The sequence below is a fragment of the Aulonocara stuartgranti genome (assembly GCF_965226115.1).
Source record: "Aulonocara stuartgranti genome assembly, chromosome: 15".
NCBI lineage: Eukaryota > Metazoa > Chordata > Actinopteri > Cichliformes > Cichlidae > Aulonocara > Aulonocara stuartgranti.
In genome coordinates, this window is record NC_138951.1 from 38,727,194 (window position 1) to 38,736,964 (window position 9,771).

The following is a 9,771-nucleotide window of genomic DNA, read 5'->3' on the forward strand; positions in this document are numbered from 1 at the left end:
CTAATTCAGTGTTTAAATAAAGAGATGGGTGCCAGCGTGTCTTAAATGATCAATATAAAGTGAAAAAAATAAACTGTGTAAAAACAAAATGCCTTTTTAAACTTTAACTTACTGAAGTCTAAGCTTTACATGAGCCTTAAACCATTAAAATTCTCCTTTGCAAATGTAAACTTGTTTTTTAATCAAGTTTAAGGCCTTAAAAAATCTGGAAGATTGGCTAAATCTTTAATGCACTTGAGAAAAATACCGTTTTCCTTATTGCTGTCGCGATAAAGCATGATATTCCTCCGCCGCTTCCTATATTATACAATGGGAGGAGAGACGAACAACGACTCGGGCGGAGTGATTTAGTCAGGACTACACCCAAGCGCCTGTCCGGTTGCAGCGGCTCCTCTTCGTTGCCTAGACCAGAAGAAAGCCGGGACGTAACGGTGCCGGGGGGGTTTTTGCTTGCTGGAGGCCCGTGTAACCACCGATAAATACAGCTTTCTCACAGTTTCTTCGTCGTTCAAGAGGCGATCGTGACTTAGCTTACTTTTTTCACCTTAAAACTAATTTCACAAACATGTCCTGGCAAAGCTACGTGGACAACCTGATGGCCGATGGCAGCTGCCAGGACGCGGCCATTGTTGGGTATGCGGACGCCAAATATGTCTGGGCATCTTTTGTCGGCGGTACCTTTGCCAACATAACGGTACGTATGTGCTGTACGTCGGTATTCCTAGTTGTGTATGAGCATAATGCACATTTTTGCATGTCGCTTATACGTTTGTCTGCATGCCAGGCCTTGTTGAATGGGGGATAAGCGAAGCAGTGTGGGTACACATGGTATCCGGTGGTCACACATAGGATCCACTGGCATGTGTGCGCCGTTGCTTTTCAACCTGTCGCCTGCAATTCCCACCTTTCTTTTCCCGCTTTTATTGTACGTCTACTATCTTAACGCTTAAGCCATTTTCCCTTTTAAAATAACTGTGCAGCACCGAAGCGCTCAAGCTAGAGATCATCGTTGCCGCGAACTCGAGCTAAAGCGGCTAACTTGGCTGCTAACAGTAACTAGCCGCATTGGAAAAGCTACAGTAATATAAGAAAATTAAACGGCAGTCCTATAAAACTATTGTATCCTGAATTAGTCATTCGCATGTTTAAAAACTGCTTAGTAGTTTCGGCTACCATAAGCTTTTCCATGCAGACTAAGTCAGTGTTACCAGTGATTAGCGAACTACACGGTTAGCTCAAATCGGGCCGGTCATCTCCCTCCCCACCACCATCATCCTCAGTCATTACTAGCTAACGCTAACGGCGCAGGGTTGGCGGCGCTCGCACGCATTCCTTACGTGCTGGCGTTCCGTTGGTCCTTTTCAATTTTCCTATTCGGCTTCTGTGAATCTCTCCACCGCTACCGCCCATCATTTTTCCAAGATGGCGGACACGCTCCCAGTTTCTTATTCATTTTTGTCCATGGGAGCTAACCGAGACGTCTGGGCTCGGATCTCGGTTTTTTTCTCATTAGCATGCCACCCCGTGTTATGGACAGCATGCGTCGGATGCTCCTATTTTACAACAAATAAAACTCAGTCGACTGAAAGTAAAGCTAACTTGTTTAACAGACACATTCGGGGTTTTCCTTAATCCTCCATTTTGTCCGTTAAATTTATTTTGCCAGTCATCTACGTTTTTAATCGGGACTCCTCCGGTTCCAACGTGAATATAACGAAGATTTAGCAGTTCTAGCTGGCTATTATAAAATAAAAAACCCCGCTCATGTGGCGGGGACTGTGGTTTCGTTATCTGAGGTTAACTGGGAGTGCCCACTCGGAGCTATGGAACGGCAGCGTTTTCCTTTTGAAATACAGCAGTTTCCTTAATGGACTTTTTAGCGTGTAAAAGAAGCTTGCTTTTACCGGCTGTCAACCAGCATGCCCGGTGGTTGCATTTGGTAAAAGGAATCCCCTTTTAATGAATACAGAAGGTTTTCAGGGGATCTGAAGTCGTTTTCATGTGGGGATGGCGGCTTTTCATTCCCGGTTGAAGTGACCAAATTAGCAACCCTGGCCTGGGCTTGTAGGTAGCCGCCATGCTATCGTTATCTTACGACGTGCTTTGAGTTTGCCGTTTTCCCTTCCTGACTGTGTGCCATGACTCTGCACTTCTGGACTCAAGGGGCAACGCCTTTTGTTCTGCAGTTCGCTCCAAATAAAGTAGTTTGAGCAAGAAAATGTGTATATGTGTGTGTGTATATATATATATATATTTTTTTTTTACTGTACTGAGTTTCAAAGAAAACAAATAAGTTGTCCCCAAAAGTGAAATATTAGCAGCTTAACGTTTTCGTCATTGCGGTATGGTCGAGATTTCAGGACTTCTCCACCGGTAGCATAAAGGAGACTCCTTGAAACAGACCACGTGCTTTCATCTGCCCTGGGCTGGATGGTCCTCTGTATCAGTCTAAATACTGCCCTCTGTGCTAAGATGACTAATAAAAACCATTACACACTTAAAAAAAAAAAAGGGGGGGGGGGGGGCACTTTTCAACAAGACTTAATCTTTTAAAGAGAAACATCAATAATACAGTGTGGTTTGAAATTTGTTGACTGGGGTTGAGGGGGGAAAGGGCAATCTGTCAAAGATGGAAACTATGACCTCATACATTTTAATGACTGAATTGTAAACCATATTAATTAAAATATCCCATAGGTATATTTTGGGCCTCTTGCAGAGTAATCCGTCAAACCAAATACTTCATGATAATGCAAATTTAGCCTGGAGGTCTTCTGTAAAATACATTTTTATGTTGGTGCCTTAAATGGGTCCTGGTGCAGAACAAACTCGTAAGATGTACAGATTAGTTTAGGATATACTTCCTGTTAGATGTTGAAACCCCCATTAACTATATATAGATTAAGGGAAATCATTACACGACAGTCCAGCCAGCTCTGGACATCTTGTGCATAAATTCAGTCATAGTTGAATGTTGTGCAGTAGTGGCAATAAATACTAATTCTACCCTCTTGTAATTTAAAAGCTGCAGGTTAAACATGAATGCAAGCTCTGGGCACAAGGCTTTCACAGACTAGAGTTGGGCATTTATCATTAGAACTATTTTACTACAATAAATTCCAAATTATTTCAGTATGTTTCTCAATTTATATATTAAGCAATGATGTTTTTGTTGTGGAGGGACAGCAGATTCTGAGCTGAGAGGAGGCTGGGCAATTAAACTTGAGGATGGAGCAGTTGTGAAATCTGGGCTGGTGCTGATGTGTAAAAGAAGTTTGGCTGATCTTCTTGTGCCAGGGAAACACAGGAAATGAGTAACTTCCCTGTAATGAGCGTCTTTCAGCTCTTGATCAGCATCATCTTGCACCAATTTTTAAAACTGCCAAAATTTGATCGAAGACAACAGATTAACACTGGACAATGCAGCCAAATAATTTGGTGTGTGTGTGTGTGTGGCTCTTGCTCAATCTCGAGGCTTCACAGCACCCACATTATGGAGCAATACTTGTGTTTGTGGAGAAACCCTCAAGTGTCTCCACATAAGCAATATTCTGCATTGATCTTAACGACGATGTACCTGACCTCCTGATCTCTGTGCTTCCTCCTAGCCTGAAGAAATTGATGTGTTAGTAGGAAAGGACCGAGAGGGATTCTTCACCAGTGGGCTGACCCTGGGCAATAAAAAGTGCTCCGTAATCAGAGACAGCCTCCAAATTGACAACGACTGGACAATGGACATCCGAACAAAGAGTCAAGGAGGAGAGCCCACATACAATGTTTCTGTAGGCAGAGCAGCCAAAGGTAAGCATCAGGTATACTGCTGTTAGCAGCATAAATCTTGAGTAGTTACACAGTAACCTGCTTTGAGTTTTACCATTTTAGTTTAGCTGTTTATTTTTGCTTTTAAAACGATATTATTGTCTTGTGCAAGCATGTGGGGTAGATGTTGACTGCACCTTTCCTCAATATATGACAGATGGGTGTAAAATGTCTGGATATTACTTTCAGTGACGGTCGATAACAGGCCGCAGTTGCTTCCATGTAGAAATGCATATTCAGGTTGTTTGAGCTCAGGAAGTTCATATTCAGAGATTATTGCTATGACTATTATCCAAGAGTGAGTTTATTTCCCCGCTAGAGTTATATTGCAGTTTAATTGGTATGGTTTACCTTTAACACTTTAAGACTAAGCAGCTTACAAATGAGAAAATCATAATCAGTTATGGTTTAGTAAAGTGTCTGTATGTTTACCTTTTTTTTTGATATGTGAATTTAATAATTTTGCCTCCAGTTTATTCAGAACTTCTTACAGCTGCCAAGAATCGGAACAATTAAAGGGTATCATTTCTTTGTGGAAATGGTTATAAAGTAGATAAATTGTTAAGCTTCAGTCTTAAATGTGACCATCAGTAGGTTAAATTAAAGGCTTTTTAAAATGTATTTCTTGTCATGGGTCACAACCTTGATAATATTTCAGTAAGCTGAAGTTGAGTCTTTAAGGACTTGCCTGAGAGTTGTCAGTTTTCATGTTGCCTGTGTGGGCCCCGATGTCCTGTCCTGCCCAGTTCATGCCACAAGGTACTCTAGCTAACAGACTGCATCATCAGTTTCTGGGCTCACTTTTGGGATCAGGATTTCTGGGAAATCCTTTCTGGAATGCATGCATCTTCCTCCTTTCTGGTTTAACACCCCCCCCCCCCCCCCCCCCTTTCAAATTCACCACCTGTTTTTCCCACTCGCTTCCACTCTGTCCTAGTACTTGAGGCACATGAGGGTGTTTTGTTTTTTTAAACACATGTATTGAGGAGAGGTATGCCAAGCATGCTGCTGCATTAGTGATGGTTAATAGTTCCTAACTTCACTTTCTTGTTCTTTGCTGCTGTCATGGCGCATAATGACACATTAAACAGACTGATAGGAGCAGAAACAGCCATGAAATGCTAGGCTTTGTGCCCCACCCTCTTGGCCAAACAGCAGGTATTATTTGGATATTTTACTCATGTAACTAAAATGGACATAGAAGCTACTCTTGCAGCCATTTGACCTGGTAAACAAAGACTGACTCCCATCAGTGGCTAAAACACTGACTAGATAAACTTCAGCCTCTCTGCATTGAATTTGTTCATCACTGTAAAGGGACTTTGGACTAGTTTCAGAGTTCTGTGGTCTACGTTTAGCAGTTTAAAGTGTAGTAAAGCCTTGATCTGGCTTTTAGCTCATGTTAAACCACAGCATGCTGGGAGAGCAGTGTCCTCTTAATAGTTTATAAAATAATAAACGATACATTGAGTCTTTGTGGCAGTTTGCTATTGCACTGGACTCTGTGCTAACTCCAGCTCTGTGTCTCTGCTTGTTTGGGCATCACAGATCTGACGACAAGGCTTTGCATGCATCCTTCACGTTTATTTTCCTGTTGCACTTACTGTCTTCCTAACTGTAACGTGACCTGTCGCCACCAGCAGCACCGATAAGAAAATGAATGTTGGAGCTCTGCACAGCCTTCAGAGTTGAAGGCACTGCTCTGCTTTCTGTGCCATTGTCTTCCTTTTGTAGCCGTCTCGTCTGCCTTTGCCGCTTTAGCTCTGTGCTCTTCTTCTTTTCATTGTGTGATCTCCGCACCTTCTCTAAATGTCCCTTCTCTGTCTCTTTTCTTTCAGTCTTGGTCTTGGTAATGGGCAAAGAAGGGGTCCATGGAGGCGGATTGAATAAGAAGGCATACTCGATGGCAAAATACTTGAGGGATTCAGGGTTTTAGTTTAGTTTTGATGTAGCTTATGCGGTGTAGGGTTAAAAAAAACATAAAAAAAACAAAACAAAGGAAAATTAAAAAAAAAAAGCATAAAATTTTGGGGGGGAAAAACAAAGCAAAAAAAAAATCTGTTCCATTTAATGTTGAGCCCATGTTTTCCCCCGCGTCCCCGAACGGTCCCGTTTAAACAACCCCAGGAGCATTTCTAAACGGCACAGGGTTCGAGCTCTGTCCCCATATTTGGCCGAGATGGCATTGAGTGTTATTCTTTTTCCAGCCCTGCAATCAACATGCCTGTTCATTTTATTTTGTTTCTTTTCCTTTGTGTACTCCAGCATTGGTTATTGTCATGGGGAAGGAAGGTGTCCATGGAGGGCAGCTGAACAAGAAAGCATTTCAGATGTCTGAGTACCTGAGGAAGTCCGGATACTAAAGCAGCCTGTACCCAGCTACCTAGCAGCTCACCCTTACCACCCTGTTGCATTTCACACTACTTCCAGTCCTAGTTTGTAGTTTTTGTTTTTCTCCCTTCTCTTCTCCCCATTTGTTATCTGTCTTTGCTGTGTGGGGTTTTTTTTTATTTTTATTTTTATTTTATTTTTTTTGTCATTACCCCAACCCACTCATCCACCCCCCCCCCCCCCCCCCCCTCAAAGCACTTGCTCTGTGTACTCTTTAATACCCCTCTAAGCACTCTTCAGTTGATCCATAGCAAAGATGAGCATGTTGCTAACAGGATGTCATGACAAATTTGTACTTAAAGACCAGCAAAAAAAAAAATTCTCGCTGAACACTCACAGTTAAGGCTTTAGTGGTTAATTTGAAGCTTATTCTTTTATTATTTTTCGTCCACATTAGTGCCCATCACTTAATCACACACACACTCCCTCCCCGAGCAGCCGATGCCTTTGGAGCACTAAAGCTCGTCACGTCTTCCTCTGTCGTTGCCCCCACCCACCCCTCCACGTCCTGGTGGGGAGACTGCGTGCATCTTGGACCACCGTCGCTCCCCTCTCTGATCCACCACTACACATCCACCCCAATCTTTGAAAGTCCCTCTTGCCAAATTTTCACTTCCTCCCTCCCTGCTCCTCCCCTTCCTTTTCAAATCAAGTAAACACTAAACCTCACTGGGCAGTCTTCAAACACTACTCGCCACTCCGGCTCCCATCCCGTCAGATATCACCCGTTAGTCTGTTTTGTTTTTTAAAACGAACAAAAAATGCAAGGATGCTCTGGGGCATCACTATTTGATCCTGGCGAGATCAGCCCCTCTCCACTCCCTGTAGATCATCTCGAGCCCACAGTAGATTGTAAGAAGGGATCCAACTGAGGACTTTTGTGATCACCTCTGTCCTTCCAAATGTGGTGGTGGTGTGGGACTCTCCTCCTGGCATAGCAGCCCTCCCCTATTACACGAAAAATGACAACCCACGGACATTCCACAATAACAACGGCTCAGGCACTTAATACTTTTGTTTGCCAGCTCCTGTAATGTATATTCTTTAATTTCTTTTTGTTTTCTTTTTAAAGGCTGCCTTTTTCTTTCTTTCTTTTTTTTGGACAGTAGACATCCCAGCATATAACCTTCTGGAGTGTGTCCAGTTTGAATTTCTTTTTCTTTATATAGGACCAAGTATAGTTGAAGGTCGGGTATTTGTACACTCGCTCTAAATCATGTGAAGGATGGCTGCTTTTTATTCTTTCTGATGAAGGAAACACTAACCAGACAGTAATACTAAAGTTAAAAAAAAAAAAAAAGTGAAGTATCAGTGGAGGTAAGGGTGGGAGTTTATGAAGAAAATGATCATTAGGTTTTGTTTTTCCTCTTAGAAGAAACACAACTGCATTTCAGCAGCCCCATGCTGTGTTGACAACTATAATACTGTGGAATAAATTGCCTTTTCTCTAGTCAGTTGAGCTCTGGGGAATCAGCCTGTCCACGCTCAGCACTGCTAACAACGTCCAAGTGGGGGGAATAAAAAAAAAATAACAGTAGAAATGACTCTTAATGGGAGATGGGATTAGTTGGAACAAAGACGCTCATGGCTGTTTTGTCGAAACTTTAACTGCAGAACCTGTGTATCCTGTGCCATAACGTAGAGAGATCTGTTGCTGTTGTAAAACGGATTGTTACCCACTGTCCATGAAGGGGTCATTTCATTGGCACTTTTTTTCCTTTATTTTTCTAGCTTCAGCTCCACTGTTTAGGCCTTGTGGGATATGTGTACTCATTAAAAAAAAAAAAAAAAAGGAAAAAAAATTGTTTAAAGTCCTGTTTGCCGGTCTATTCATTTTCTTTCCTCACCACTTATTTTTATTTTTTCTTCTTACATCTGGGATACAGTCTCTTTAATGCATTTGATTTCATATGCATAAAACCAAGAAATGCCATAAATTGATTTATCACCTTGTTTACAGACAGATCAAATAAATTTATTCCAACCAGATTGTGAGTTTACTGTCTTCTCTGTTGATCTGAACACTTTACTCTCAGTGAATCTGTGGTAATGTTTGGACTGAGCTAACTGCAGGTGTTACCGTCAGGTTAGGCCTCATCTAAGGTGCCTGAGCTCCCAGACATGGGTTAAGGCTAGTCCCAGAACATAAGTGTTTCTTCAGATCTGAGTGTAAGATTGTGAAGTCCTTCTCAAATGAGTTTTCCTCTACAGAAAAGTTTAATTTATTTTCTTATGTCACACCAGGCATGAGACATTACTGCTTTCATTACAGCTGTTCAGGAACTTAAGGTGGCTTTTAATTACTTTAACAGACATTCAAGGTCCATCAAAACGCATCTCATCTTTACTCTCAGATGTTTAAGGTCCATAAAGTGCTAAGAAAAGACCATAATGTGACATTTCCTTACCACAAGTCCACAGTTCCTGTTAATGGAGATGATTAGAAGGTTGCTGTTGTGATTGGTGTGGGGGTACGGACAGGCTTGGGGGCGTCGGGATTCCCCAGGAGCACCTTCCTTGGAGGGCTCAACCCGGGATTGCGGTCATGGCCTATTAAGGGCTCTGTTGGCTCTTAGGTGACGGTTTCCTCGTGGCTGCGTGCAGCAGGGGTAGGGGAGGGTCTGTGCTGATGGACGTGGGTTACTGACCTGGTAGCCTGGGTGGGTCCGGGACAGGCGTGGGGTTCTGGGGGTGCTCGGTCTCTGGGCTGGGGCCCTGGTTGGTGTGTTGCCGGGGTTGTGGGTGTAAGGGGGGCCCAGCCCTGGCGCAGGGTGCCGCCAGTGCATCGAGCCACCTGGGGGGCTCTTCAACAGGTGGGGGAGGCTGTTACATCTTGCAGGAGGTCTCCTCTCTTCAGGAACTCACTCTGCAGGAGGGGGAGATACAGGAGAGGTGGAGGAAGATCTCAGCCTGGGCGTCTATTGTCTTGTGTAGTCTGGAAGATGAGTGGATGACGGGGTGGGTGCAGTTTTCTCTGTGGTGGGGTCGGGTGGACTGTCCCGGGCTCTGTGGGGCCGGGCGGCGCTGCTGAACTGGACCCCGGTCTGGATGGGCCTGGGCCCCCTTTCCCTGGTGGGTTACAGAGTATGGGGGTGCCTACTGGGGTCAGCGGGGGGAGCTGGCCCCAGGGAGGGGGTCACTTGCCCCGCCCTTCCTTCTCTCCCCATCTCCAGCTGCCTCCCTCTTCCCGCTCCACCACAACCACCCACACATGCAGGGCCTTGGGGTAAAGGTGTGTCACCAGGGTGCAGGGGAGGCTACCCCCCCTCTGTCCCCTTCTGGCTGCCTGTGCCTCAATTTTATCCCACAACTTAGACATTCACGTTACTCACACTTTCATAACACATACATATAGAACCTTGGGGGTGGGCACGCTACACGGAGTCCAAAGTACCATCAGGGTGTACACCTCACCCCTGGCGTCGTTGCCCACCTCTCAATTTTAAATACACGTAGACATTGAGGGTTAGCAGGAGGGACCATGCGCTTACCTGCTGCTCTCTGGCAGGTAGCTCCAAGCCCTCCTGGGTTTTAAATGCACCTTAGAACACACATGCATCA

At 44.1% G+C, this 9,771-nt stretch overlaps 1 protein-coding gene across 2 annotated transcripts; it reads left to right on the forward strand.

Moving 5' to 3' along the window:
* The first annotated feature begins 320 nt into the window (after positions 1-320).
* On the forward strand, positions 321-8,199 carry LOC309690046 (profilin-2-like). Of its 2 annotated transcripts, none has more exons than XM_082506880.1 (3): positions 321-694; positions 3,609-3,801; positions 5,658-6,063. In XM_082506880.1, the coding sequence occupies exons 1-3, from the start codon at positions 566-568 to the stop codon at positions 5,753-5,755; spliced, it is 420 nt and encodes a 139-aa protein (XP_082363006.1). In that variant the 5' UTR covers positions 321-565; the 3' UTR covers positions 5,756-6,063. The 2 variants fall into 2 exon arrangements, with proteins under 2 accessions (XP_082363006.1, XP_082363005.1); XM_082506879.1 differs by lacking the exon at positions 5,658-6,063 and adding an exon at positions 6,085-8,199 and having other exon boundaries at positions 324-694.
* The last annotated feature ends 1,572 nt before the right edge of the window (positions 8,200-9,771 follow it).

What these genes read in the sequence shown, in the direction of transcription:
- LOC309690046 (XM_082506880.1), top strand. Translation starts at nt 566, where the DNA reads ATGTCCTGGCAAAGCTACGTGGACAACCTGATGGCCGATGGCAGCTGC. An exon ending in GTACCTTTGCCAACATAACG is followed by an intron (nt 695 to 3,608) that starts GTACGTATGTGC and finishes GCTTCCTCCTAG; the next exon opens with CCTGAAGAAATTGATGTGTT. An exon ending in TGTAGGCAGAGCAGCCAAAG is followed by an intron (nt 3,802 to 5,657) that starts GTAAGCATCAGG and finishes CTTTTCTTTCAG; the next exon opens with TCTTGGTCTTGGTAATGGGC.